Consider the following 26,805-nt stretch of genomic DNA (forward strand, 5'->3'; position numbering starts at 1 on the left):
GAATTAGGCTGACCCTGGATCTGAGGCTTTTATGGGGGTTACTAAGAAGCAGCTGGAGAAGTGGGGACCTCTTCCCCTATCGCTGAGGGGAAGGGTGAATCTGATACAGATGATCCTCTTCCCACAATGGCTGTACCTGTTGCAGACATTACCGATCCGATTGACGCGTAAAGACTTGAAAAGTATACATAAGTCTTTCAGTAAATTCTGCTGGGCGGGGAAGAAACCTAAATTGCGATATACCTACATGCTAGGAGGTTGGAGACAGGGCGGTCTGGGGTTGCCGGACTTGTCCTTATATAACCAGGCTTGCCTGACCCGGCACTTGGGGGACTGGTTCACACAAACTAGCATCTACACTCCCATAAAAATGGAACGGGAACACTTTGCTCCTTATGAACTCTTTTCGTTGCTACATCTTACATGTAAGCAATTCCCACTCTACCTGAGGAATAGTGCGATACTACAGTCCCTTCGAGGGGCGTGGAAGGGACTGGTACAGGCAGTGGGGGGGGGAATCCCTCGACATCAGATCAGTTGACCCTCAGGGGGAACCCAGCTTTCATACCAGGCTTGGACAACCCAACGTTTTTGGAGTGGGAGCGGATGGGAATAACCAAGATTGAACACCTATTAAGTGAAGAAGGGAATTTAATAAGATATGAGGAACTACAGACTCGGATCGGGGTGGCTTGGGGGGCTAGGTTTGCGTACGCCCAAGTTAAACATTACATTTCAGTCTTAGATCCAGACTTGCTACGGCAACGATTGGGAAGCAAATTACAAGATTTTTTCGGGGAAATGGAAGTCACGGGAATGTCGGTGTCAGCACTCCATAAAGCTTTGGTTAGGCGTAAGCCCCCTAAAAACTTTGCAGAAATCAAGCGAAAATGGGAACAGGAATCGGGGACAACATTAACGGGGTGGAATGTGGGGCTCACATTGCAGGGAATTCCAGCCATTAGCCTAGACGAGAGGCTCCGAGAAAGTGGGTATAGAGTCATTCTACGGGCATATATGTCGGGGCAGCAATTGGCTCATGTAGATTTCCTGCAAGGGGCCACATGTGTTAAGTGCGTCCACTACCCACATACATTATACCATGCCTTCTGGGCATGCCCCGGAGTGAAGGCTTTCTGGGGGGAGATTACTAAATTCTTAACTCAACTGTTGGGGACCCCTGTGATAGGATCCTGGGACCACTTTGTGCTGAATATGCAAGGGGCATTTGGTAGGTGCTCTAAGGCAGCTCGACTCCTGAGCCGTAAATTGTGCTTGGTGGCCCAGAAAAGCATCTTACAATACTGGACTGTACCGGAGGTGCCAGCCTACTGGCACTGGAGAAATCAAGTACATTTGCTGGCTACTTGGGAGGCTAGGGGGGCTAAGGGGTCCCCGAAGTGTTTAGTGCGTTTTACGCAGATTTGGGGCCCTTATTTACAGACATTGAGTCCAAAGGGGCGAAGCTTGCTTCTGAATAAGGGGTAAGATGATACTATCAGGAGCGCCAGAGAGCGTCCATACGATATATATGGCTCCACTAGGGGAGGGGGGGTGCCCTAGGACTATCAGAGTCCAAGCCCTGGGGCACGAGAGGGAGGGGAGAGGGGCATGGAGAGGGGAGGAGGGGGGGGGGGGTGAAAAGAAGAAAGCAAAAAATTGATGACAGACTTCTTCACTAGCTTTTTGTTATGTATGCTGTGTTGTGGCTATGTTATCTAGGCCAGATATGGAATATGTCTAATTTTGATTGTCATCAATAAAAATGTTGAAAACTAAAATTTGGAGGTAGGGGGCCTGGAACTGGAAGGGAGGGATGATGACACCCTCATGCGTGTGATGCCGCATTCCGTTGCCTGGCAACTCTGCAGCGTTTCCTTGCAGTGATTGGTCTTTACGAACACAGAAGTAGTGACATTTCAGGAGATGTCTACAGCAGGAGCACGAATGCTTCAGGCTTCACTTTCTTGGAGTCAGCTTCAGAACGTTGGAGGTGCTTTTTATTATATAGGATAAGTTGCTGCAATGCAAAATGTTTATTCCACATGATATACCGCCTTTCTGTAAATACAGGTAAAGTGGTTTACCTATACTATTTTTTGTAGGTACTTTGGCCCAAATGGGCTCATAATCTAAGTTTATTTGTACCTGGGACAATGGAGGGTTAAGGGGGCTTGTCCATGGGCACAGCTGCAGCAGGAATCTACTACTACTACTACTTATTTCTATAGCGCTACTAGACTCTAACCCAGTTCCCCAGGATTTCAACCCCTCTGCACTAACCATTAGGCTGCATTGGAATTTGAGCCCAGTTCCCCAGGTTCTCAAACCACATGCCCTTGACGCCTATAATTAGGTCCCCAGTTATAGAATGAGGGGGTTAATTTCTAGCCAGGTGAATTGTCCACTTGTCTAGAAACATGTAACCTGTCTCAAGTATGGAGCACAGGAGTCCTGTTGAATCAATCTGACAGCTATCCTACCAGGATGTCTGTTCTGCTATATAGGGATATTCCTTGTCATCAAGCAGATGAAGCCATTACGTATGGGTTGTGTCCATCAACCAGCAGGGGGAGATAGCACTCAACGTTTCACAGTGCCTCATGGCCAGCTAGATCCACTGCCTCTTCAGTATTTTCTATCTCCCCAAGCAGGGTGGCTGCAGCTTCTTTGAGCTCCATCAAAAATCTGCCTGGGGGTGGCTCCTGGCTTGCCAGTTGTTAGCCAGGGTGTTAGAGGCTATAGCAGCTTCACTTTGAAGGCACATAGGTCAGCCCTTTCCCTGCCTTACCCATGCCCCCGTGGATGTGGACATATTAGCTTGCTTTTCCCTGTCCTTTCCCACTCAGTGGATGCAGGCACATTGGTTCGCCTTTCCCTGCCTTTCCCACTTATCTGAGCCTCCGGAGTGATTTTATTTACCTCTTTTGCCTCTGCTTTCTTCACAGCATTAAAAAAAAAAAAAAAAAAAAAAAAAAAGTAATTAAAGTCGCGTCGCGCTTTAACGCAGCGATCTTGGAAAAGAGGTTTTTTTCTTGAGATTCTTCTGCAGGACCGGAGCTGTGATACTCGGTCTAGTGAGGTAAGAGTGTTTTCTGACTCCGGGGTGGGCCCGCGATTGGGACGTTTTTGGCACGAACCGCCATTTTTGAATTTTACCGCCGTTTTCGGCGATGGCTGCGGAGACTGTAAAGCGCTGTTCTAAATGTGGCAAGCGCAAATCAGCAGCGGGGCTCTGTAATTCATGCTGTACAGACGGTAGAGCCAGCTCAAGCATGGCGAGCGGCGATCTTTCGTGCTCTGAGCTGGCAGCGGACGCCATTTTGGATTTTCCACATGGCGCGGCCTCCATTGCGACAGAGAGCCCTGAATCCGGGGGGGGGGGTCCTCTGAGTGAGGCTAATAATAGAGCTGATAGCCCTGGGCAGGATCCAGGCGGTCAGGGAGCGGTTTTCTCCCCTGATTTTGTTTTAATGCTGCATATGGCATACATGCTTAAAAGAGCTCTTCCACAGGGATCTTCGGACCCTCTGCCTGCCCCCCCGGTGGATCCTGGCCTTTTGGAGTTGGTTTTGCCTGTTTCTTATCCTCATAAACGCAGAAGGCCTAATTCCCCTTCTGAGTGTGGTGCACCCCCCTTTTCCCCCCCGTGGTCGGGCTATGAGGATTCTGAGGGGTCTGTCAGAATTGCCACAGGGGTGCAGAATTGCCACAGGAGCTTGATGATCCGTCTGCGGTGAGGATTTTCCACCGCGAGGAGCTGCCAGCGCTTATTTCAGATGCCTTACAAGCCCTCTCGATTGAAGATCCTGGAAGTGGTACAGCCTCTTCTCTTAATCCAAGGATGGCTAGTACCAGAAAGCCTGCTTGAGCCTTTCCTTTGCATGACTCCATCCAAGAGCTTATTTCGGCTCAATGGGCTGACCCCGAGGGACCTTTGAAGGTTGCCAGGGCTATGGGGCAATTATACCCTCTGAGTGAGGAACATTTGGCTCGCTTTGCAATACCTAAAGTGGATGCCCTGGTCACGACTGTGACAAAGAGAACTACCCTCCCTGTTGAAGGAGGTGTTGCCCTGAAGGATATTCAAGACCGCAGGCTTGATTCAGCTCTGAAGCGGTCCTTTGATTTGGCAGGTCTCACTGTTCGGGCGTCTGCATGCAGTTGTTATGCTGCTAGAGCCTGCCTGGCTTGGTTACAGCAGGCAGTGGAACAGCTCGGATGGAGCGGAGACCTTACCTTAAGTGGCTCCGCGGATGGAGTCGGCCTTGTCCTTTTTGGCTGGCGCCCTTTATGATATGGTCAGAGCTTTGGCTAAACAAATGGCTGTAGCAGTGGCGGCTCGCCGCACTCTTTGGCTACGACATTGGGTGGTGGACATGGCCTCTAAGCAAAGGTTGGTGAAGTTGCCCTTTCAAGGCCTTCTCCTGTTTGGTGAGGAGCTGGAAAATATTGTTAAAGGCCTGGGGGATTCCAAACCTCAGCGCTTGCCCAAAGATAGGCCGAAGCCTTCCTCTAAGGGTCAGGCGGTCCGCTCCTCTTACAGACCTCGCTTCCGTGAAGCTAGAAGGTACCGCCCAGGGCGTGCTACTGGGTTCACTTCTCGTGCCCGCTTTCAGCAGAGAAACTCCTTTCGCTCGGACAAACGTTCCGCAGCTGCCGGTTCAAGGCCTGGAGTTCAGGGGCGGCCCTCTCAATGATGGTGCGCCGGCCCCCTCCTCGTTTCCTGTCATCGGAGGAAGACTTTCCCTCTTTTTCGAGGAGTAGGCCAAAATCTCCGTAAATCAGTGGGTCTTGGACCTGATCAGAGACGGATACTGAATAGAATTCGATGCCCCGGTGAGAGCTGTGTTTGTGAAGTCCCGATGCGGTTCTGCTGCCAAATGGGCGGCGGTAGAGGAGACTTTGCACAGTCTGTGCCAGATAGGGGCTGTGACCCCGGTGCCTCCCGCCGAACAAGGTCTAGGCCGCCACTCCATTTACTTTGTGGTGCCTCTATTCAGGAAACCTGGAATGCCCCTACTTGACATTTCGCCCTTTAGATTGTAAGCTTCTTGGAGCAGGGACTGTCCTTTATGTCAATTTATGTTAATCTGTACAGCACTGTGTAACCCTAGTAGTGCTCTAGAAATGTTCAGTAGTAGTAGTTTTTGCCCGATCCTGGACTTAAAAGAGCTAAACAAGCCCTTAAGAGTGCGGCATTTTCACATGGAAACCCTGCGCTCTGTCATTGCGGCGGTACAGCCAGAAGAGTTTCTCACGTCTCTGGACCTGAAAGAAGCTTACTTGCACATACCAATTTGGCACCCGCACCAGAAGTTTCTGCGGTTTGCGGTGTTGGGAAAACATTTCCAGTTTCGGGCCTTGCCTTTTGGCCTCGCCACAGCTCCCCGAACCTTCTCCAAGGTAATGGTGGTGGTAGCTGCCTTTCTCAGGCGAGAGGGTATCCGGATTCACCCGTACCTAGACAACTGGCTCATCAGTGCAGACTCGGAAAAAGAGAGTCATCTAGCTACAGCCAGAGTGGTTTCAGTCCTTCAATCTCTGGGCTGGGTCGTCAATATGGCCAAAAGTTTCCTGACCCCCTCGTAATCTCTAAAATATTTGGGGGCCAGGTTCGACACAGCCTCGGGCTATGTGTTTCTTCCCGAGCAAAAGCGGTGCACGCTTCAGAATCAGGTCCGTCTGCTCCTGAGGATGCCCCCGCCCGCGAGCTTGGAACATTGTCCAGCTGTTGGGATCGATGACGGCCACCTTGTAAGTGGTGCCATGGGCGAGAGCGCACCTGAGACCTTTACAGTATTCTCTACTTCAACGATGGTCTCCAGTATCTCAGGATTATCAGTGCAGACTTTCTTGGCTCCCTGTGGCCCGCCTCAGTATGGAGTGGTGGCTCTCGGACAGCATGTTGCGGCGGGGAATGCCGCTGGCGCTCCCCGATTGGTGCCTAGAGGTGACAGATGCCAGCCTGAAGGGCTGGGGCGCACATTGCCAGGGGAAGCATGCCCAGGGTCTGTGGACGCCCGACGAGTCGGAGTGGTCTATCAACCGCCTGGAGTTGAAAGCTGTGTTTCTGGCTCTTCTGGCCTTTCAAGTGACCCTGGAAGGATTGGCTGTCCGAGTGATGTCGGACAACACGACAGCAGTGGCCTACATAAATCGACAAGGCGGCACTCAGTTCACAGCTCTAGCCGCGCAGGCCGAACAAATTTGCCACTGGGCCGAGCTGCATCTACAGTCCCTGTCAGCAGCTCACATTGCAGGTCAGAGCAACGTGCAAGCTGACTATCTAAGTAGGCATCAGATCAATCCAGCGGAGTGGGAACTAGCAGACGATGTATTCCTGCAGATAGGTGCCAAATGGGGCAAGCCAGTGATGGATCTTATGGCGACCAGTTCCAATGCCAAAGTTCCGTGCTTCTTCAGCAGACGGAGGGATCCTCGCTCTGCCGGGTTGGATGCCTTGGCTCGACCCTGGCCCCTGGGCTTGCTGTATGTCTTCCCTCCATGGCCCTTGATAGGGCGAGTGCTCCTGCGGATTCGGCTGCATCCAGGAGAAGTGGTGCTCATCGCCCCGGATTGGCCCAGGAGGCCTTGGTATGCGGACCTCCGACAGATACTGTTGGAGGCTCCCTTTCCGTTATCTCTGGTTCCGCACCTGTTGTCACAGGGTCCGGTGGCCATGGAGGATGCCTGCCGCTTTGGTCTTATGGCATGGCGATTGAGAGGGCGCAAAGCGAATTCTACATACCTGTAGAAGGTATTCTCCGAGGACAGCAGGCTGATTGTTCTCACTGATGGGTGACGTCCACGGCAGCCCCTCCAATTGGAACACTTTCTAGAAAAGTCCTTTGCTAGTCCTCGCGCGCCGATGCGCACCGCGCATGCGCGGCCGTCTTCCCGCCCGAACCGGCTCGTGCCGGCCAGTCTCATATGTAGCAAGACAAAGACAAGGGAAGACACAACTCCAAAGGGGAGGCGGGCGGGTTTGTGAGAACAATCAGCCTGCTGTCCTCGGAGAATACCTTCTACAGGTATGTAGCATTCGCTTTCTCCGAGGACAAGCAGGCTGCTTGTTCTCACTGATGGGGTATCCCTAGCCCCCAGGCTCACTCAAAACAACAACCATGGTCAATTGGGCCTCGCAACGGCGAGGACATAACTGAGATTGACCTAAAAAATTGACCAACTAACTGAGAGTGCAGCCTGGAACAGAACAAACATGGGCCTAGGGGGGTGGAGTTGGATTCTAAACCCCGAACAGATTCTGAAGCACTGACTGCCCGAACCGACTGTCGCGTCGGGTATCCTGCTGCAGGCAGTAATGAGATGTGAATGTGTGGACAGATGACCACGTCGCAGCTTTGCAAATCTCTTCAATAGTGGCTGACTTCAAGTGGGCTACCGACGCTGCCATGGCTCTAACATTATGAGCCGTGACATGACCCTCAACAGCCAGCCCAGCCTGGGCGTAAGTGAAGGAAATGCAATCTGCTAGCCAATTGGATATGGTGCGTTTTCCCACAGCCACTCCCCTCCTGTTGGGATCAAAAGAAACAAACATTTGGGTGGACTGTCTGTTGGGCTGTGTCCGCTCCAGATAGAAGGCCAATGCTCTCTTGCAGTCCAATGTGTGCAGCTGACGTTCAGCAGGGCAGGAATGAGGACGGGGAAAGAATGTTGGCAAGACAATTGACTGGTTCAGATGGAACTTCGACACAACCTTTGGCAAGAACTTAGGGTGAGTGCGGAGGACTACTCTGTTATGATGAAATTTGGTGTAAGGGGCCTGGGCTACCAGGGCCTGAAGCTCACTGACTCTACGAGCTGAAGTAACTGCCACCAAGAAAATCACCTTCCAGGTCAAGTACTTCAGATGGCAGGAATTCAGTGGCTGAAAAGGAGGTTTCATCAGCTGGGTGAGAACGACATTAAGATCCCATGACACTGTAGGAGGCTTGACAGGGGGCTTTGACAAAAGCAAACCTCTCATGAAGCGAACAACTAAAGGCTGTCCTGAGATCGGCTTACCTTCCACACGGTAATGGTATGCACTGATTGCACTAAGGTGAACCCTTACAGAGTTGGTCTTGAGACCAGACTCAGACAAGTGCAGAAGGTATTCAAGCAGGGTCTGTGTAGGACAAGAGCGAGGAGCTAGGGCCTTGCTGTCACACCAGACGGCAAACCTCCTCCACAGAAAGAAGTAACTCCTCTTAGTGGAATCTTTCCTGGAAGCAAGCAAGATGCGGGAGACACCCTCTGACAGACCCAAAGAGGCAAAGTCTACGCTCTCAACATCCAGGCCATGAGAGCCAGGGACCGGAGGTTGGGATGCAGAAGCGCCCCTTCGTCCTGTGTGATGAGGGTCGGAAAACACTCCAATCTCCACGGTTCTTCGGAGGACAACTCCAGAAGAAGAGGGAACCAGATCTGACGGGGCCAAAAAGGAGCAATCAGAATCATGGTACCTCGGTCTTGCTTGAGTTTCAACAAAGTTTTCACCACCAGAGGTATGGGAGGATAAGCATACAGCAGACCCTCCCCCCAGTCCAGGAGGAAGGCATCCGATGCCAGTCTGCCGTGGGCCTGAAGCCTGGAACAGAACTGAGGGACTTTGTGGTTGGCTCGAGATGCGAAGAGATCTACCAAGGGGGTGCCCCACACCTGGAAGATCTGTCGCACTACACGGGAATTGAGCGACCACTCGTGAGGTTGCATAATCCTGCTCAACCTGTCGGCCAGACTGTTGTTTACGCCTGCCAGATATGTGGCTTGGAGCACCATGCCGTGACGGCGAGCCCAGAGCCACATGCTGACGGCTTCCTGACACAGGGGGCGAGATCCGGTGCCCCCCTGCTTGTTGATGTAATACATGGCAACCTGGTTGTCTGTCTGAATTTGGATAATTTGGTAGGACAGCCGATCTCTGAAAGCCTTCAGAGCGTTCCAGATCGCTCGTAACTCCAGAAGATTGATCTGCAGATCGCGTTCCTGGAGGGACCAGCTGCCTTGGGTGTGAAGCCCATCGACATGAGCTCCCCATCCCAGGAGAGACGCATCCGTGGTCAGCACTTTTTGTGGCTGAGGAATTTGGAAAGGACGTCCCAGAGTCAAATTGGACCAAATTGTCCACCAATACAGGGATTTGAGAAAACTCGTGGACAGGTGGATCACGTCTTCTAGATCCCCAGCAGCCTGAAACCACTGGGAAGCAAGGGTCCATTGAGCAGATCTCATGTGAAGGCGGGCCATGGGAGTCACATGAACTGTGGAGGCCATGTGGCCCAGCAATCTCAACATCTGCCGAGCTGTGATCTGCTGGGATGCTCGCACCCGCGAGACGAGGGACAACAAGTTGTTGGCTCTCGTCTCTGGGAGATAGGCGCGAGCCGTCCGAGAATCCAGCAGAGCTCCTATGAATTCGAGTTTCTGCACCGGGAGAAGATGGGACTTTGGATAATTTATCACAAACCCCAGCAGCTCCAGGAGGCGAATAGTCATCTGCATGGACTGCAGGGCTCCTGCCTCGGATGTGTTCTTCACCAGCCAATCGTCGAGATATGGGAACACGTGTACCCCCAGTCTGCGAAGTGCCGCTGCTACTACAGCCAAGCACTTTGTGAACACTCTGGGCGCAGAGGCGAGCCCAAAGGGTAGCACACAGTACTGGAAGTGACGTGTGCCCAGCTGAAATCGCAGATACTGTCTGTGAGCTGGCAGTATCGGGATGTGCGTGTAGGCGTCCTTCAAGTCCAGAGATCATAGCCAATCGTTTTCCTGAATCATGGGAAGAAGGGTGCCCAGGGAAAGCATCCTGAACTTTTCCTTGACCAGATATTTGTTCAGGGCCCTTAGGTCTGGGATGGGACGCATCCCCCTGTTTTCTTTTCCACAAGGAAGTACCTGGAATAGAATCCCAGCCCTTCTTGCCCGGATGGCACGGGCTCGACCGCATTGGCGCTGAGAAGGGTGGAGAGTTCCTCTGCAAGTACCTGCTTGTGCTGGAAGCTGTAAGACTGAGCTCCCGGTGGACAATTTGGAGGTTTTGAGGCCAAATTGAGGGTGTATCCTTGCCGGACTATTTGGAGAACCCACTGATCGGAGGTTATGAGAGGCCACCTTTGGTGAAAAGCTTTCAACCTCCCTCCGACTGGCAGATCGCCCGGCACTGACACTTGGATGTCGGCTATGCTCTGCTGGAGCCAGTCAAAAGCTCGTCCCTTGCCTTTGCTGGGGAGCCGAGGGGCCTTGCTGAGTCGCACACTGCTGACGAGAGCGAGCGCGCTGGGGCTTAGCCTGGGCCGCAGGCTGTCGAGAAGGAGGATTGTACCTACGCTTGCCAGAAGAGTAGGGAACAGTCTTCCTTCCCCAAAAAAATCTTCTACCTGTAGAGGTAGAGGCTGAAGGCTGCTGGCGGGAGAACTTGTCGAAAGCGGTGTCCCGCTGGTGGAGCTGCTCTACCACCTGCTCGACTTTCTCTCCAAAAATATTATCCGCACGGCAAGGCGAGTCTGCAATCCGCTGCTGGATTCTATTCTCCAGGTCGGAGGCACGCAGCCATGAGAGTCTGCGCATCACCACACCTTGAGCAGCGGCCCTGGATGCAACATCAAAGGTGTCATACACCCCTCTGGCCAGGAATTTTCTGCACGCCTTCAGCTGCCTGACCACCTCCTGAAATGGCTTGGCTTGCTCAGGGGGGAGCTTGTCCACCAAGCCCGCCAACTGCCGCACATTGTTCCGCATGTGTATGCTCGTGTAGAGCTGGTAGGACTGAATTTTGGCCGCGAGCATAGAAGAATGGTAGGCTTTCCTCCCAAAGGAGTCCAAGGTTCTAGAGTCCTTTCCCGGGGGCGCCGAAGCATGCTCCCTAGAACTCTTGGCCTTCTTTAGGGCCAAATCCACAACTCCAGAGTCATGAGGCAACTGAGTGCGCATCAGCTCTGGGTCCCCTTGGATCCGGTACTGGGACTCGATCTTCTTGGGAATGTGGGGATTACTTAGAGGCTTGGTCCAGTTCGCCAGCAATGTTTTTTTGAGGACATGATGCATGGGTACTGTGGACGCTTCCTTAGGTGGAGAAGGATAGTCCAGGAGCTCAAACATTTCAGCCCTGGGCTCGTCCTCTACAACCACCGGGAAGGGGATGGCCGTAGACATCTCCTGGACAAAGGAAGCGAAAGACAGGCTCTGGAGGAGAAAGCTGCCTTTCAGGAGAGGGAGTGGGATCAGAAGGAAGACCCTCAGACTCCTCGTCAGAGAAATATCTGATGTCCTCTTCCTTTTCCCACGAGGCCTCACCATCGGTGTCAGACACAAGTTCACGGACCTGTGTCTGCAACCGTGCCCGGCTTGACTCTGTGGAACCACGGCCACGGTGGGAGCGTCGAGAGGTAGACTCCCTCGCCCGCACCGGCGAAGCTCCCTCCGCCGACGTAGTCGGGGAGCCTTCCTGGGAGGCTACCGCAATCAGTACCGCAAGCGGCACCGATGTCGGAGACCTCACCCCGGGCAGTGGGCCAGCCGGCGCCTCGCTCGACGGTACCGGTGGCGCAAGCACCCCCGGTACCGGAGGGGTAGGGCGCAACAGCTCTCCCAGGATCTCTGGGAGAACGGCCCGGAGGCTGTCGTGCAGAGCGGCTGTGGAAAAAGACATGGAAGCCGATGCAGGAGTCGATGTCAGAACCTGTTGCGGGCATGGAGGCTGTTCCGGGCTGTCCAAAGGGGAGCGCACCGACACCTCTTGAACAGAGGGCGAGCGGTCCTCTTGGTGCCGATGCCTACTGGGTGCCGACTCCCTCGGCGACCCAGAGCTCTCGGTGCCGACACGGGAAGGGGACCGGTGACGATGCTTCTTCGATTTTTTGGGACGAAGCATGTCACCGGAGCTTCCCGGCACCGACGAGGAGGACGTAGAATCCAGCCGTCTCTTCATCGGGGCCGAGGCCGAAGGAGGTCGGTCTTGGGGGGGGCTGTACCGCAGGAGCCCTCAGGGTAGGGGGAGACCCACCCGAAGGCTCACCGCCACCAGCAGGGGAATGGACAGCCTTCACCTGCACTCCAGACGAAGCACCACCGTCCGACGACATCAGCAGACAAGGAGGTCTCGATACCACCGACGCCGACGCAGCCCTCCGATGTCGCCCCGATGCAGAAGGCCGATGGCTCGATGCAATCGGGGACGAGGATGAAGGTCCGGGCGCCGACGACGTCGAAGCAGTCGATACTCCCGGTGCCGATGCCGATGAAGAGCCCGAGAACAAAACTTTCCACTGGGCTAATCTCGCTACCTGAGTCCGCTTTTGCAAAAGAGAACACAGACTACAGGCCTGTGGGCGGTGCCCAGCCCCCAGACACTGAAGACACGACGCGTGCCTGTCAGTGAGCGAGATTACCCGGGCGCACTGGGTGCACTTCTTGAAGCCGCTGGAAGACTTCGATGTCATGGGTGGAAAAATCGCGCCGGCGAGATCAAAACTTGAATGGCGAAAATGGCACCACAAAAATAGGGGGAAGAAAACTTCGAACCGAGGCCTAAATAGGGCCTACCCCGACGACGAAAGAAACCTTACCGGGGCAAAACTAGAAGTACGGGAAGGGAGAAAACCATAAAGGTCTCCTTCCGACACTTTTTTTTTTTTAAAGCGAAGTCGAAAAACGACGCGCGAGGTCAACTTTCGGGGCGCGAACTGCGAAACACGACCGTACCGAGCGCGGACAAAAGAATACTGGCTGGCACGAGCCGGTTCGGGCGGGAAGATGGCCGCGCATGCGCGGTGCGCGAGGACTAGCAAAAGACTTTGCTAGAAAGTGTTCCGATTGGAGGGGCTGCCGTGGACGTCGCCCATCAGTGAGAACAAGCAGCCTGCTTGTCCTCGGAGAATTGAGAGATAAAGGCTACTTAAGGTAATTTCCACTCAACTGCAGGCCCGTAAGTGCTCCACTTCCGTGGCTTATGCCAGGATTTGGCGCCAGTTTGAAGTCTGGTGTGTTTCAAGAGCGTTTTCTCTGTTGCGGGCTCCTGTCTTGCCGAATCTGGACTTTTTGCAGGATGGTGTACACAAAGGCTTGGCCTATAATTCCCTGTGGGTGCAAGTGGCAGCATTGGCCTCCGTGCGTGACAAGGTCGAAGGCGTGTCCTTAGCTGCTCATCTAGGTGTGGCACGGTTTCTTAGAGTGGTGCTTTGGCTCCGTCCTCCCATGCGGGCACCTTGTCCGGCTTGGAACCTGGGGTTAGTATTGAAGGCCCTTCAGGAGGCTCCCTTTGAACCGCTTCGGCGAGCTTCAGAGAAAGATTTGACACTGAAGGCCGTCTTTTTAGTGGCCATTACCTCGACGAGACGGGTGTCAGAGCTCCAGGCGCTGTCCTGTAGAGACCTTTTTCTGCAATTGTCAGAGTCAGGGGTCACGGTTCGGACCATGCCTTCATGCCTAAGGTGGTTTCAGCGTTTCACCTAAACCAGCCTGTTTTTCTTCCCTCCTTTGTTGAGGAGGAGTTTCCAGATTCATTTGTGCAGTTGCACCTTTTGGATGTGCGCAGGACTCTGTTGCAGTATCTGCGAATTACAAATTCTTTCAGGACCTCTCATCTTTTTGTGCTGTTTGCAGGTCCTCGCAGAGGGTCTTCAGTGTCTAAAGCCACTATTGCCCGTTGGCTCAAAGAAGCTATCTTTTCAGCATATCTGCTGTCTGGCCAGGCTCCGCCTGAAGCTAAGGCATATTCCACAAGAGTGATTTCCTCTTCCTGGGCGGAAACTGGAGCACTCTCTCTTCATGAGATTTGCAGTGCTGCAACATGGGCTTCTAAGCTCTCTTTCACCCGACATTACAGGCTGGATGTGGCTGCCAGGAGGGATGCGTGTTTTGGAACACAGGTGCTAGCGCATGGCTTGTTCCCACCCTATTTAGGGATTGCTTTGTTACATCCCATACGTAATGGCTTCATCTGCTTGATGACATGGAAGGGAAAATTAGGTTCTTACCATGATAATTTTCTTTCCTTTAGTCATAGCAGATGAAGCCATGAGCCCTCCCTGTATGACTGTCTGTATTGCAGTGATTCTGATTTTAGGTGCTGTTCTTGTTTCCTGAAGTTATATTCCTTCCTTGGGGAGTTGGAAAACAGTCTTCAGGATTCTTGTTACAGTTATAGGAGTATGAGTTCATTCCCTCCAGTTCATGTTTTGGGAGGACGAGTTTATTCCCTTCAGGAGGATGAGTTCATTCCCTCCTTATTTGAGTTCATGCCCTTGTTAAGGGGCCATCGTTCGCTGTGAGGAAAGTTCATGTTGTTCCCATTGCGGTTTACCATACTGCTTTGGAAGCTTCAAATACTGAAGAGGCAGTGGAGCTAGCTGGCCATGAGGCACTGTGAAAAGTTGAGTGCTCTCTATCTCCCCCTGCTGGTTGATGGACACAACCCATACGTAATGGCTTCATCTGCTATGACTAAAGGAAAGAAAATTATCATGGTAAGAACCTAATTTTCCCTTTTTCAAACCAACTGTATAGTTTCAAAGTATATGGATACTTTTTACCTATATATATTACATTAATTTTCAAACCAAACATACCTTGTTGCACTATGGCATTTCTATAAGCATTTCTGTGCTTAAACCCATGTTCTATGCATGGAAATAGAGATTTAAAAATTATTCATGTGTATACATGTATAAAAGTACACATAGAACTAGGTTCAATAAATGGCGCTCAAAAAACAGAGCTGAAAAAAATCCACGTGGAGTGTTATTCTATAAACTGCGCTCCAAGTTGCGTGCCAAGTATAGAGTAGCACTTGGTGCCAATTTCTGCCCTAAACTTCGGATGTGAAGGTTTACACTGACTGTAACCTGGTGAAACTAACTGTAAACTTGTAGAAAGTGGCTCACTTTGCATTTTTTGTTTTCAATTAATTAACATAGGATAATGACTTCACCAGCCTGTTTTACTTAAAAAAAAAAAAAAAAAAAAAACAGACTTTGATAAGAGCTGTGGTTGTTTCTCCGAAGACAAGCAGGCTGATATTCTCACAAGTGGATGACGTCACGTCGGCCCCGGAGGATTTTCAAGCAAAATCTAAAAGTCTCTTCAACAGCGTTCCGTCGCGTGAGCGATCGCACCGCGCATGCGTGCACACATCTTCTCGCTCGCTGCGCGGACATGCCCCTCAGTTCTTCTTTTTCCGCATCTGGGGAGACACGGAGTTTGTTAGCGCTTTGTGTTTCTTCAGGTTTTCGGAGTTAAGTCTCTTCTTCTTTATTTTACCCTTTCGGGTATTCTTTTAAAAATAATTAAACCTCTTTATTTTATTTTTGCATTTGTATCCCGCACTTTCACATTCATGGCAGGCTCATTGTGGCTTACATATACAGGTACTTTTTGTACCTGGGGCAAGGACGGGTTAAGTAATTGCCAGAGTCACAAGGGGCTGAGCCTGAAATGGGAATCGAAACTTATGGAGACTTTCTTATTTTGTGCGACCGTTCTTAGGTTGCTCGGTCAGGTATAGTTTTTCTCCTTTTTCTCATCAAAGATGCCCAGCTGGCCTTGCGCCGCTGCAACCGGCCATCTCTGCTACTGATCCACACTCCTGGTGCCTTCAGTACCTTGGGCCGACCATCGTCCGCCAGGAGACCGATGCACGCTGGGTACAGTGATGCATCGAGTGGGTCTCCACCAAGAAGCGTCGGTGCCCAGAGCATCGTTCTGCACTGCCTCCGGCATTGGTACTGTCGGGTACCACCTCTGTTTGGAGGTATTGCCGTACCGCCTCAGGCTTTGCACCGGACGTCGGTGCCATCGGTGCCGAGAGCTTTGCTTCCTCTGTTCTGGAGGTATCCTGGCACCGGACGTCGGTACCATCGGTGCCGAGAGCTTCGCTCCCTCTGTTATGGAGGTATCCTGGCACCGGACGTTGGTACCATCAGTGCCGAGAGCTTTGCTCCCTCTGTTATGGAGGTATCCTGGCACCGGATGTCTGTACCATCGGTGCCGAGAGCTTTGCTCCCTCTGTTATGGAGGTATCCCGGCACCGGACATCGGTGCCATCGGTGCCGAGAGCTTCGCTCTCCCTCTGTTATGGAGGTATCCCGGCACCGGACGTCAGTATCATCGGTGCCAGAAGCTTCTGCGGCATCTAGCTTTTCGCCTGAGGTGAGCTCCCCTCCGGTATCGGCAGCCCTCTGGTGTCGGCAGCCTCCCAGGTCGATTTTTCCATTGCTGTCGGTGGCGGAAACTTCACCGGAGTCGCCTGAGGAGTCGACTTCTCGAGGTCTCCGCACTTCCAAGTCGAGACGGCCTCGGTTCTGAGCTGCTCTTTATGAGTTATTAGCTCCATTCGATGAGGGCTCATCTGATGAAGATGAGGGCCATGCAGTTTTCTTTGCTGAGGATTCTCTAGGTCTTCCATCTGACTCAACTGCCTTATCTCAAAAGCAGCTCTTCACTCCGGAGAGTTTCTTTTTCATCTTTTGTGCGGGTAATGTCTGAGGCCATTCCCTTCCCTATGTAGATTGTGGATGAGCCCACGGCCAAGCTGCTCGAGGTCCTAGACTAGAATCTCCACCTAAATCTTCTACCACAGCTCCTTTTCATGATACACTCAAGGAGGTGCTGTTAAACAACTAGGAGAAGCCTCTTTCACGTCCGACTATCCCTAAAAGGGCTGAATCCCAGTGTCGAATTCCACGGGGAACCCAGTTTCATTAGGCCTCAGTTACCTCATGATTCTGCGGTGGTAGATTCTGTTCTCAGAACAGATAGGAGTTCTAGAAACTTGCTTGGCCACCCCCGGAGCATACAACCTTAGCCTCTTTTGGGAGAATGGCGTACCAGGCTGGCATGATGTAATCCAAAATCGAATCCTACCAGATCTTTACGAGCACTCCCACTGGATCAGGCTAAACCTTTTCACCAGGTGGTCAGGCAGCACACGGTGTGTCGCAGGTTCCTGTCCAGGGGCATTTTCGGCACTTGCGATGTGACATCTAGTTTTCTGCTCTGGGTAAAGTGATACGCAGACTCTCATGGCTGCGTGCATCTAACCTGGAGGAGAGGACTCAGCAGAAAATTGCAGATATTCTGTGCAGCCACTTCCTCATCTCGGAAGTTCTTTAATGGGAAGAGAAGTATTTCCTTATGCCTCAAGATGTACGTATACTCCTGCTTCTCGACAGCCGGTTCAGGCTCTGCCACAGCACGCTTGTTCTAGTCAACAGCGTGCACCTAAACAGGTCCCTGCATCTCCTCAGAAAACACCAGGGACGGGTTTTTGACTGACTCCTATTCAGCATAGCCACCATAAAAATGGCCTTACCGGCCGATCTGCCTGTCGGAGGGAGGTTAAAATTGTTTTTTTTTTTCACCAAAGATGGCTTCTTGTAACCTCCGACCGGTGGGTTCTTCAAATAGTCCGGTTTGGATACACTCTCAATCTGGAGTCAATCCCTCCAAACTGTTCACCGGGAGCTCAATCCTTTAGCTCCCATCACAAGTAGGTACTTGCAGAGGAACTCTCCACCTTTCTCAGCGCCAATGCGGTCGAGCCCGTTCCTCCAGGGCAAGAAGGGTTGGGATTCTATTCCAGGTACTTCCTTGTGGGAAAGAAAACAGGGGGGATGCGTCCCATCATAGACATAAGGGGCCTGAACAGATATTTGGTTCAGGATGCTTTCCCTGGGCACCCTTCTTCCCATACTTCAGGAAAATGATTGGCTATGCTCTCTGGACTTACAGGATGCTTATACCCAGTTTGCGTCCAGAGTATTTTTCCTAGTGCCTTGCTGTTGTTGCAGCATCTCTTCGTAGACTGGGAGTGCATGTGTTCCCTTATCCCGATGATTGGCCGTCTCAGCAGATTACAGCTCAGTAAATATTGAGACTTCTAAGGCACATGGCTTCCACAGTTCACGTAACTGTCATGGCACGTTTACACATGACATCCGCTCAGTGGATCCTAGCTTCCCAGTGGTATCAAGCTTCAGGGTATCTACAGGATGTGACCCAACTGTCCGCCAGTTTTCGGAATTCCCTTCAGAGGTGGTCAATTCGCTCCAATTTGGTTCTGGGGCGTCCCTCCCAACTTCCTCAGCCACAAAAAGAAGCTGATGACGGTTGCATCCCTCGGGTGGGGAGCTCTTGTAGATGGGCTCCATACTCAAGGACCTTGGTCCCTTCAGGAAAAGCGTCTTCAGCTTAATCTCCTGGGGTTGCAAGCGATCTGAAACATTCTAATGGCTTTCACAGATCGGCTATCCAACCAAATTATTCTAATTCAAACAGACAATCGGGTTGCGATGTACTCCCTCGATAACAAAGGGGTACTGGATCTCGCCCTCTGAGTCAGGACGCTGTGCAGATGTAGCTGTGGGCCCGCCAATACGGCATGTTTCTCCAAGCCATTTATCTAGTCGGCGTAAACAACAGTCTGGCCGACAGGCTGAGCAGGATAATGCTACAGTCATGGTCGTTGAGCATGAGTATCAGCAAAGTCTTTCCCACCAGAGGTATGGGAGGATACGCATACAGAAGGCCTGTCTCCCAATGAAGGAGAAAGGCATCCAATGCTAGCCTGCCGTGGACCTGCAGCCTGGAACAGAACTAAGGGACTTTGTGATTTGACTAAGTGGCAAAAAGATCCACTGAGGGGGTGCCCCACTCTCGGAAGATCTTTCGAGCTACAGTCATGCTCAACGACAGCTCACTAATCTACTACATTTTTTTGAAGGGATGGATAAAGGTGAGCTGGTCGATATTAAGCTTTTGACAGAGTACCTCATGAAAGAATCTTTAGGAAGTTAGATTGTCTTGGGATAGGAGGTAATGGCCTATTGTGGATTAAAGATTGGTTAAAAGAGAAAACCAATGGAAGAGTCTTCCAGCCTTCCTTGATATGTCAGCTCCCTGTCGTGGCAGGTCCTGCACAGTGTGCAGATGCGGCATCCTTAGGTGCACACTGAAGATTTAGCCTTAAAGGGCCTGTGGCGGTACTTCAGGTGGGGGTGGGAGCGCCCGGAGACGACATGCAAGAGCTGGAACTTCGTAAGGAGATTCCAGTCTCCTTGCCTTTGCAACAGGTCTTGTAGTTACTTCCTTGCCTGTCTCCAGCCCAGCCTTGCCCCTGCTCTTGTCGAGTATTCAATTTCTGCCGTTCTTCGTCTTCAGCCCCAGCTGGGCCTGGTGTCTAGTTCTGTGTCTAGCCTGAATGACTTGCCTGCCGCCAGTCGGGACCCAGCTAACCCTTGGGTTGACCGGGTAGCGCCAACTTGGCTGTAGCCCAAGGCCTCACTTTTCCTGAATTGTGGCAGATTGCGAAGGCCATGAGCTTAGATGGGTCACCTGCATTTCAACCGCTCCAGCAACTGACTCTCCAGGTCCAGCAGCTCGCTAACTTGGTCCAAGACTTATCTGCTTGCATGGACCACTACCAGTTGTTGGTGGCACAAAAGGCTCCGGCTCCTCCAGACCCAATCCCAGCAGCTGCTTCCGTAACTCCAGGTATTTGACTCATGGCTCCGTGTGATACAGTGGGAACCTCCAGACTGTAGAGGTTTCATCAACCAGTGTCGGATAAGTTTTGAACTATGTGCTAGGGAAGGTTACGGTAGCTTCCGAGCTTCTTAGACTGAAGCAGGGAACGCAGACCCTTGGGAATTATGCCATACAGTTCTGCACCTTAGCTTCACTAAGCTGGAACAACTGGAGTCTGGTCATGGCCTTCTGGCAGTGGTTGGCACCCCAAATCAAAGATAAGCTGGCAGGATGGGACCTCCCTACCACCCTGGATGACCTTATTGGTCTCTGTAATCTGGTTGCTATCCATTTCCAAGAGTGAGCCCAGGAGTGACAATTGTCTGGAAAGATGGCCCATTGGGCCCCTAGTTATCAGCAAAACGAATGCATCCCTAGCCAGGGGGGCCCACCCCTTTATCTTGAGGAACCTATGCAGGTCAACTGTTCCCCTATCTCTGCACAGAAAAAGCAAAGGTGTCGCACATTGAATTTATGCCTCTACTGTGATGAGAAAGGACACTGTGCACTCCAATGTGCTTACAAGTCTGGATCTTCAAGCTTGGTTCTGGCCAGGAGTGCGGTGACACTGGGTTCGCTCCCTGGGACTCCTCGTACCCAATTCATAGGTTTGTCAGTGCTTGATTTATTCTAAGGGAATAAAAGTATCAGTTTTCTTGGATTGTGGAGCAGGTATAAACTTCATAGACTAAGTTCTTGTCAGGCATTTTAGTATTCCTACTCAGGATTTACCCCAGACTGTTCTATTGTTTTTAGTATATGGGAATATTCAAGGACATCTTAGAACCCAGATGGCGCCACTATGCCTGAGCATAGGTGGCCACAGGAAACTATCGACCTTTACGTCTTTCAGACATCCGTGAAGCCCATAGTCTTGGGGTTACTATGGCACCAGAAACACAACCCGACTATAGATTGGGAGCGTGATAACTGTTACTAACTTTGGTCTCCATGATAACTGCTGTCACCCTAGCCACTTCTAGTATTCTGGATGATTCACCCTGACCAGCGATGTTCAGGCCAAGGTATGCCTTTAGCAGCAAGCAGAGACATGTCCTCTTTGTCTGGAGAACAAGAATTCTGTGAATCCTACTGGGAGGGAGGTTTCTTCAGGGTAAAGCTTGCTCACTCCTAGCATCCAAGATCCAGGCCATGGCTGACTACATGACTAATCTATAGAAGGAACATCCTACTTCCTGTACCATGTCTGAAGACCAGGACCATAGGAGCATGGTCCAGGACACCCCTGGTGCAGGAAGGCCTGTGGTTCCATGGACAGCCCATGTGGAAGTCTGCTGACTGGCTTGTTCTGCTGCTTACCAGGAGATTCCAGTGTATGTTTCCTCACAAATCCAAGTCAGGACTGGAGAGGGGGTTCTATCACGGCCTCGCCCCGATCTACCTCGGGGCTTTGATGGAAGGGTCTCTCAGCTGGCCTTAGTTTCATGTACAGTGCTGCCAGATGCTGGTGTCCTTAGGCACACGCAGACAATGCAACCTTAGGGTCTGCGTCCCCTTCTGGTGGTGATGGGGGTTGGGGGGATGGAGACAACATCTGGGAGCGGGGGCTTCTTAAGGAGGTTTCTCCCTCTCCTTGCCTTCGCAACGGGTCGCTTGGTCTTGTAATTGCTGCCATGCTTGTCTCCAGTCCAGCTTGCCATGTCTCTGCTCTTGCCGAGTATTCGGTTCCTGCCGAGTTTCGTCTTCAGCTCCATTCGGGCCTGGTGCCTAGCCTGGATGACTTGCCTACCGCCAGTTGGAGCCAGGCTAACCCTCAGGTTGACTGGGTAGTGCCAACTCGGCTGCAGCCCAGGGACTCAGATTTCCTGAATCGTGACATACAGTGTTTTCAATGAAGAAGGCTAGATAGTGGGGGTTCCCCAGGGGTCTGTGCTGGGACTGCTGCTTTTCAACATATTTATAAATGATCTAGAGATGGGAATAATTAGTGAGATAATTAAATTTGCTGACAACAGAGTTATTCAAAGTTCTTAAAATCGCAAGAAGATTGTGGAAAAATTGCAAGATGACCTTGCGAGACTAGGAGACTGGGCATCCAAATGGCAGATGATGTTTTAATGTGAGCAAGTGCAAAGTGATGCATGTGGGAAAGAGGAACCCTATTTGAGGACTGTGTTTTTTACATCCCACAAGTCTCTGGATTCATGTGTGGGAAGCTATGGAAGGAAAAATTAGTTCTTAACTGATAATTTTCTTTCCATTTGTCCCAGCAGATCAATCCAGAGGCCTGCCCTAGTAATCAGCATTTCTCTTTTTGATTTACTTTCCGCACTTTGACCTTTGAGGAATTCTGGCAGAAGCGTTTCTGGTAGAAATTGTCAGAAAAAAAAAGTAGGAAGGAAATGGATTAGTGACCTTAACTGGTCTGTTAACTTCCTGAACAGACTGTGTTAGAGCGGTGACTGCTCCTTTTGTGCATTTGGGGTGGCAGTGCTCTGCACACGAGGCCCATTGTTGGACAGACCGGCCTCTTCAAAGTTTCTGTTTGGTTTCTTTATTCTGTTATGAAGACAGGAGGTTTCTCTTTTGTTGTTTGCTTTGTTCTCTGCTTGGGTATTGACTTTATACTGGAAGTGAGGCTGCTGCACAGGGTCCTATATGGCAGATCTCTGGCGTTCTCTCAATCTCCACCTGCTGGTAGATGGACATAACCCACAAATCTCTGGATTGATCTGTTGGGACTAATGGAAAGAAAATGTATCTATCGGGTAAGAGTCAGGTGGATTGACGAGTCTGATTTGGGGATAGTCATGGGCTTAGTGTCTGCCATCTCCAGTCTTGGAGCTGGTCCTGTTGCTGAAAATTGAGTACTTGAGCGTCAATTTTGATACCAAAACAGGGTACAGTACTTTTCCTGAGGGTGCAGGTGTTGTATGTACAAGAAGATTCAGGCCATCTGGCCTCCATGGATGCTGTGCTTTCTTGCTGGTTTTCCTGCTCTGTCTTTGAAGCTCAGCTCCCCTTGTCATCAAGGCTGAGGGCTTGTCCAGCCTAGTGGAATAAGCCATTAAATCTCCTCGGGGGATGCCTCCAGATCCTCTGAAATAGATGGGGAGCCCACTGTGAAGGGTATCCAGTGCAGTGCTGTTAGTTAGGCAGGAAGTGTGGTGGTCTGAGATCAGATCAATCCAGCTGGTACTAAACAATTCTTTCCTCTTTCCAAGGGGAGGGTGGTTCAAGTGATATCTGACCGTGCCACAGCAGTGGCATACATCAACAAATAATAAAGAACCAGGAATGCAATAGTAGTTCTGGAAGCCAGCTGGCTATGCAGTTGGTGGCGTTCCATCAGTTAGTGATTTCAGCAGTTCACATTGCTGGGTCTTAGAACACCCCAAGTGGATTTTCTCAGTTGCTCGATGCTGAAGCCAGGAGAGTGTGAACTCAGCTAGTAAGTCTTCCAGGTGCTGGTAGCCTGCTGGTGTCACTTGCTTTTCGAACTGATGGTGATTTATTGCAATGTAAAAATGTCCCTAATTCTTCAGCCGCAGGTGGGAAAGTGGGTCTTTGAGAAATGATACCCTGGTACAGCTGTGGCCCCTCTGTTCCTAAGCTGTCCATGGTACACAGATCTCCTTGACTGCCCTCCTCTTCCCCTACCCAGAGGCAAGGGATTTCTAGTCTACAGGTTAATTAGCGATAGAGTATCTGGATTCCTTTTGGCTAATGGCCTGATCTTTGAGAGGCATTTTCTGAAAAAAAAAAAAAATTATTTGGTAGTTATTTCCATTTTTTTCCGGGCCTATAGACTGTCCACCTCCTTGGCATGTGTCTGGATTTTGAAGCAATTCTGGCCCTTTCTGCAAAGAGGCCTAAATCAAGGTTCAGGTTGCAGACATGTCTTCTTTCCATGGCAAGAATTCGGGGAATGTCCGGGGCAGTACAGCCAGTTGTGGTGAGGTTCTTGCATGGAGTCAAACATATAATTCTCCTGTCCAGTCATTTCTCCCACAGTGGGATCTCAGTCTCATTCTCTGCATTAGGAGGGCTGCCCTTTGAGCCCCTGAAAAGGGTGGTCGTAGGATCTAACCCTAAAACTGTCATCTGGTTGCAGTTTGTTCAGTAAGACAATACCTGAGCTTTAGGCACTATGCTCTAGGGATCATACATATCTATTACACATAATACCGTGCCTCTCAAAATGGTTCCTTCCTTCCTTTCCTCCCCAAGTAGTTATGCTATTCCATCTTAACCAGGCAATGTTTCTCCTGGCATTCTCAGAGCACAACCAGTGTCAAAATCTTCCATTGCATATCGGATAAAAGCAGTGGAATTGACTTATGTTCTCATGTTTAAGATAGTGTCCAGTGGGCTTTGTGAGTGCTGTGTTCTGAGTGAAAATGCGAGTGGTAACTCTTGTAGGGTGGTGACCTGGAGGCATATTTTCAAAGCACTTTGGGAGGCTAAGTTCCATAGGTTTCTATGGAACTTTGGGAGGCTAAGTGCTTTGAAAATGAGCCCCTAAGTCTTCTACACTCCTTGTGAAACATTACAAAATTGATGTGCTAGTCAGAGGGTATGCATCCTTTGACAGAGCAATTAATACAGGGGCCTTATCTTCCCTCTCCCACTAATTTATTGCTCTTGTATATCCCACTTCTCTGGACTAATGTGGCAAGATTCAAGGAAAGGAAATTAACAGGTATGAATAAACTTCACCTTCCTTTCATCTTGCCATACTAGGCCAGAGCTCACCCTAGAAGACTGTTTTCTTGGATTCTGTCTGCCTCCATGAAAAATAATGAATTTTTTAATAGTTCACGAATTGTTAGTTGTTTAGCTATTCACTTCAGAGGCTGCAGTGGTTTGCCATGGGATAGAATTTGTCATTTCCAAAACTGGTTTGGTAATAGCATACCAGTCCACCAACCTCCACTGGTGTTATACTTGTAATGTCACTGGCTTTGATTCAGTGTCACTACTTTTTATCTACCCCAGTGGTTCCCAAACGTGGCCCGGGGCTCCCCAATCCAGTCAGGTTTTCAAGATATCCATTGAATATTCATGAGAAGCTTGCGTGCACTGTCTCCACTGCATGCAAATCTCTAATGAATATCATTGTGGATATCCTGAAAACCTTATGGCTGGGGACAAAGCTTACTTTACTAGGGACACAATGCACTTGGGTGGACTGATGTGACAGGATGCAAAGAAAGGAAATTACTGTGAAATTTTATTCATACCTGTTACTTTGCCTAATTTTCATTTGGACCTTGCATTTTAGATTTGGCCTGCAGTTCCTCAAGCGGTTATACGTGGTTTGCACTTCACCTCCAATGGAAAGAAGCATGCATCTGCTAAAGTCTCAGATTCGGTAAGATTGTTAAACATACATAATCCTTATTTTGTGGCTCTTCAATAATCCCATTTTTCTGTTTTACTAGTATGAAAAAAATTATTACATTTTGGCTCTATATTGTGAGTATAATCAATAAATTGGTGCAATTTTATAATTCTGTGTCAAAGTTTTAAGTGCCTGAATGCAGTATACTAAAGGAAGTAGTCCTCTGAGAGCCTCAGTACTAAAGAATGACATGAGGATGGTGACGAAAAACTTGGTCCTCATGTCATTCTCTAAAAGCTTGAGACTAGCCTTAAACAGAATGTTCCAGATGGAACAGCATCTATAACATGCTTGTATCAATATGTAAAAACTTAACACATCTTAAGACAACTTGCAACTGAATTCAATGATAAAAAAAAACTGCGGAAGTTGCTTTTGGATTTGAATGAAGCACTGTTAAATGACATCATTTGTGTCCTGTCTGACTTCGATGTGGCAACAAGAGTCTTGTCTGCTAATCAGACTCCTGCCATCTGCAACATCCTTTTATTACATGTCCAGTTTCTCAAGCATCTTACTGTTACTGCAACAGATTCATCCATTGTTACTGGCATCGAGGAGCATTTCCAGCTCTGCTCTGACACTTATTTTCCTGTTGTTCATCCACTACATAGTGTTGGTTCTCTTCTACACCCACATCTGATAGACAATCCAGTTATCTTCCTAGATGATAAGGTTGTGCTAAAAACAGATTGAAATGGAAGGCTCGAATCCATTAATATAAACAACTCGGGATCCTCCATAATACACATTCCCAGAAAGCGTGTTATCTGTGGAAGACACAATGTTGCTACTAACTGGGTTTCTGCCAGGTACTTGTGACCTGGATTGGCCACTGTTGGATGCAGGATACTGGGCTAGATGGACCATTGGTTTGACCCAGTATGGCCCTCTTCATAAGAATGAAAATGGGTGTTAGCAGTTTTCTGAGTGACTTTTATGGAACAATACCTCCTTTGAAGGTAATTATTAATGAATTGGACAATTATTTATGTTTGAGTGATGTTTCCATTTTGGGGAAAAATAAGCAAAAGTGCTAGCCAAAAACTGGCAAAACTTGCACAGGAGATCCTATGCATACCTTCTATCGGCATGTCTTCTGAGAGGACATTTTTCTATTGCAGGAAGGACTATGGAAGACAGGAAAGCTAGACTGAACCCTGAGGTTGTTGATGACTTATGATTTTTTAAATCTGTGGATGAATAATAACAGTGCTTCCTAGGGCATATTTCTCCTCTGCTAAGGCATTCAGAGCAGGTTGTACTTTGTACCCCTGGACATTTTAGCAAGGTGGATTAGGGTTCTATGGGGTAGTAGAAGTTGGACATGGTTCGGGTTGGAAGGGGTAGAGGGTGACAGGGTGGGGGTTTGGAAGGGTAGTGGTGGCAGGGTGGGGGTTATTTCAGTTGCTTGTCGTTATTGGATCAGTATATTCATCTGATATCCCTAGTTCATTAAGAAGTTTTAATTTTAAACAACTCTATAATACTAAGATGCAGACAGTAGCCCAGCAGCGAGAGGGGTGCTATCCAGTCTTTTGCACTGAGTGTCACATGTATGATTATCTCTCATATGAGATGTCATATGTGTGTGCTTGATGCAAAGAGCTCCTAGCTCTCGGAGAACGAGTCCGTTCTCTTGAGGCTAGAGTAGCAGACTTGGAGGAGCTGAGGGAGACAGAGAGGTACATAGAAGAGGCCTACAGGGACGTTGTAGAGAAGTCCCACCTTTAGTCTTGGCAGCCCTTGTGCTGCCTTGGAGGAGGGAGGCCTTCTAAAAGGAGAGCATCATCCTGGTGAGGCTGGAAGTAATCCTGTAGACAGGACCAGCACACCAGGGAATGCAATATCCTCTCACACCAAGGATGTCTCCAGGAGCTAGTGCCATTTTATGTTCTCATCCATCAAAA

General features: G+C 50.1%; 1 protein-coding gene across 1 annotated transcript in view; it reads left to right on the forward strand.

Annotated features, from left to right (window-relative positions):
- Positions 1-26,805, forward strand: part of SDHA (succinate dehydrogenase complex flavoprotein subunit A) — a 213,106-nt gene that overhangs the window by 5,922 nt on the left and 180,379 nt on the right. The window contains 1 exon segment of the mRNA XM_030209736.1: positions 24,776-24,865. Coding sequence (XP_030065596.1) covers positions 24,776-24,865 — 90 coding nt within the window.

This window comes from Microcaecilia unicolor, chromosome 1, assembly GCF_901765095.1.
Source record: "Microcaecilia unicolor chromosome 1, aMicUni1.1, whole genome shotgun sequence".
Classification (NCBI taxonomy): domain Eukaryota; kingdom Metazoa; phylum Chordata; class Amphibia; order Gymnophiona; family Siphonopidae; genus Microcaecilia; species Microcaecilia unicolor.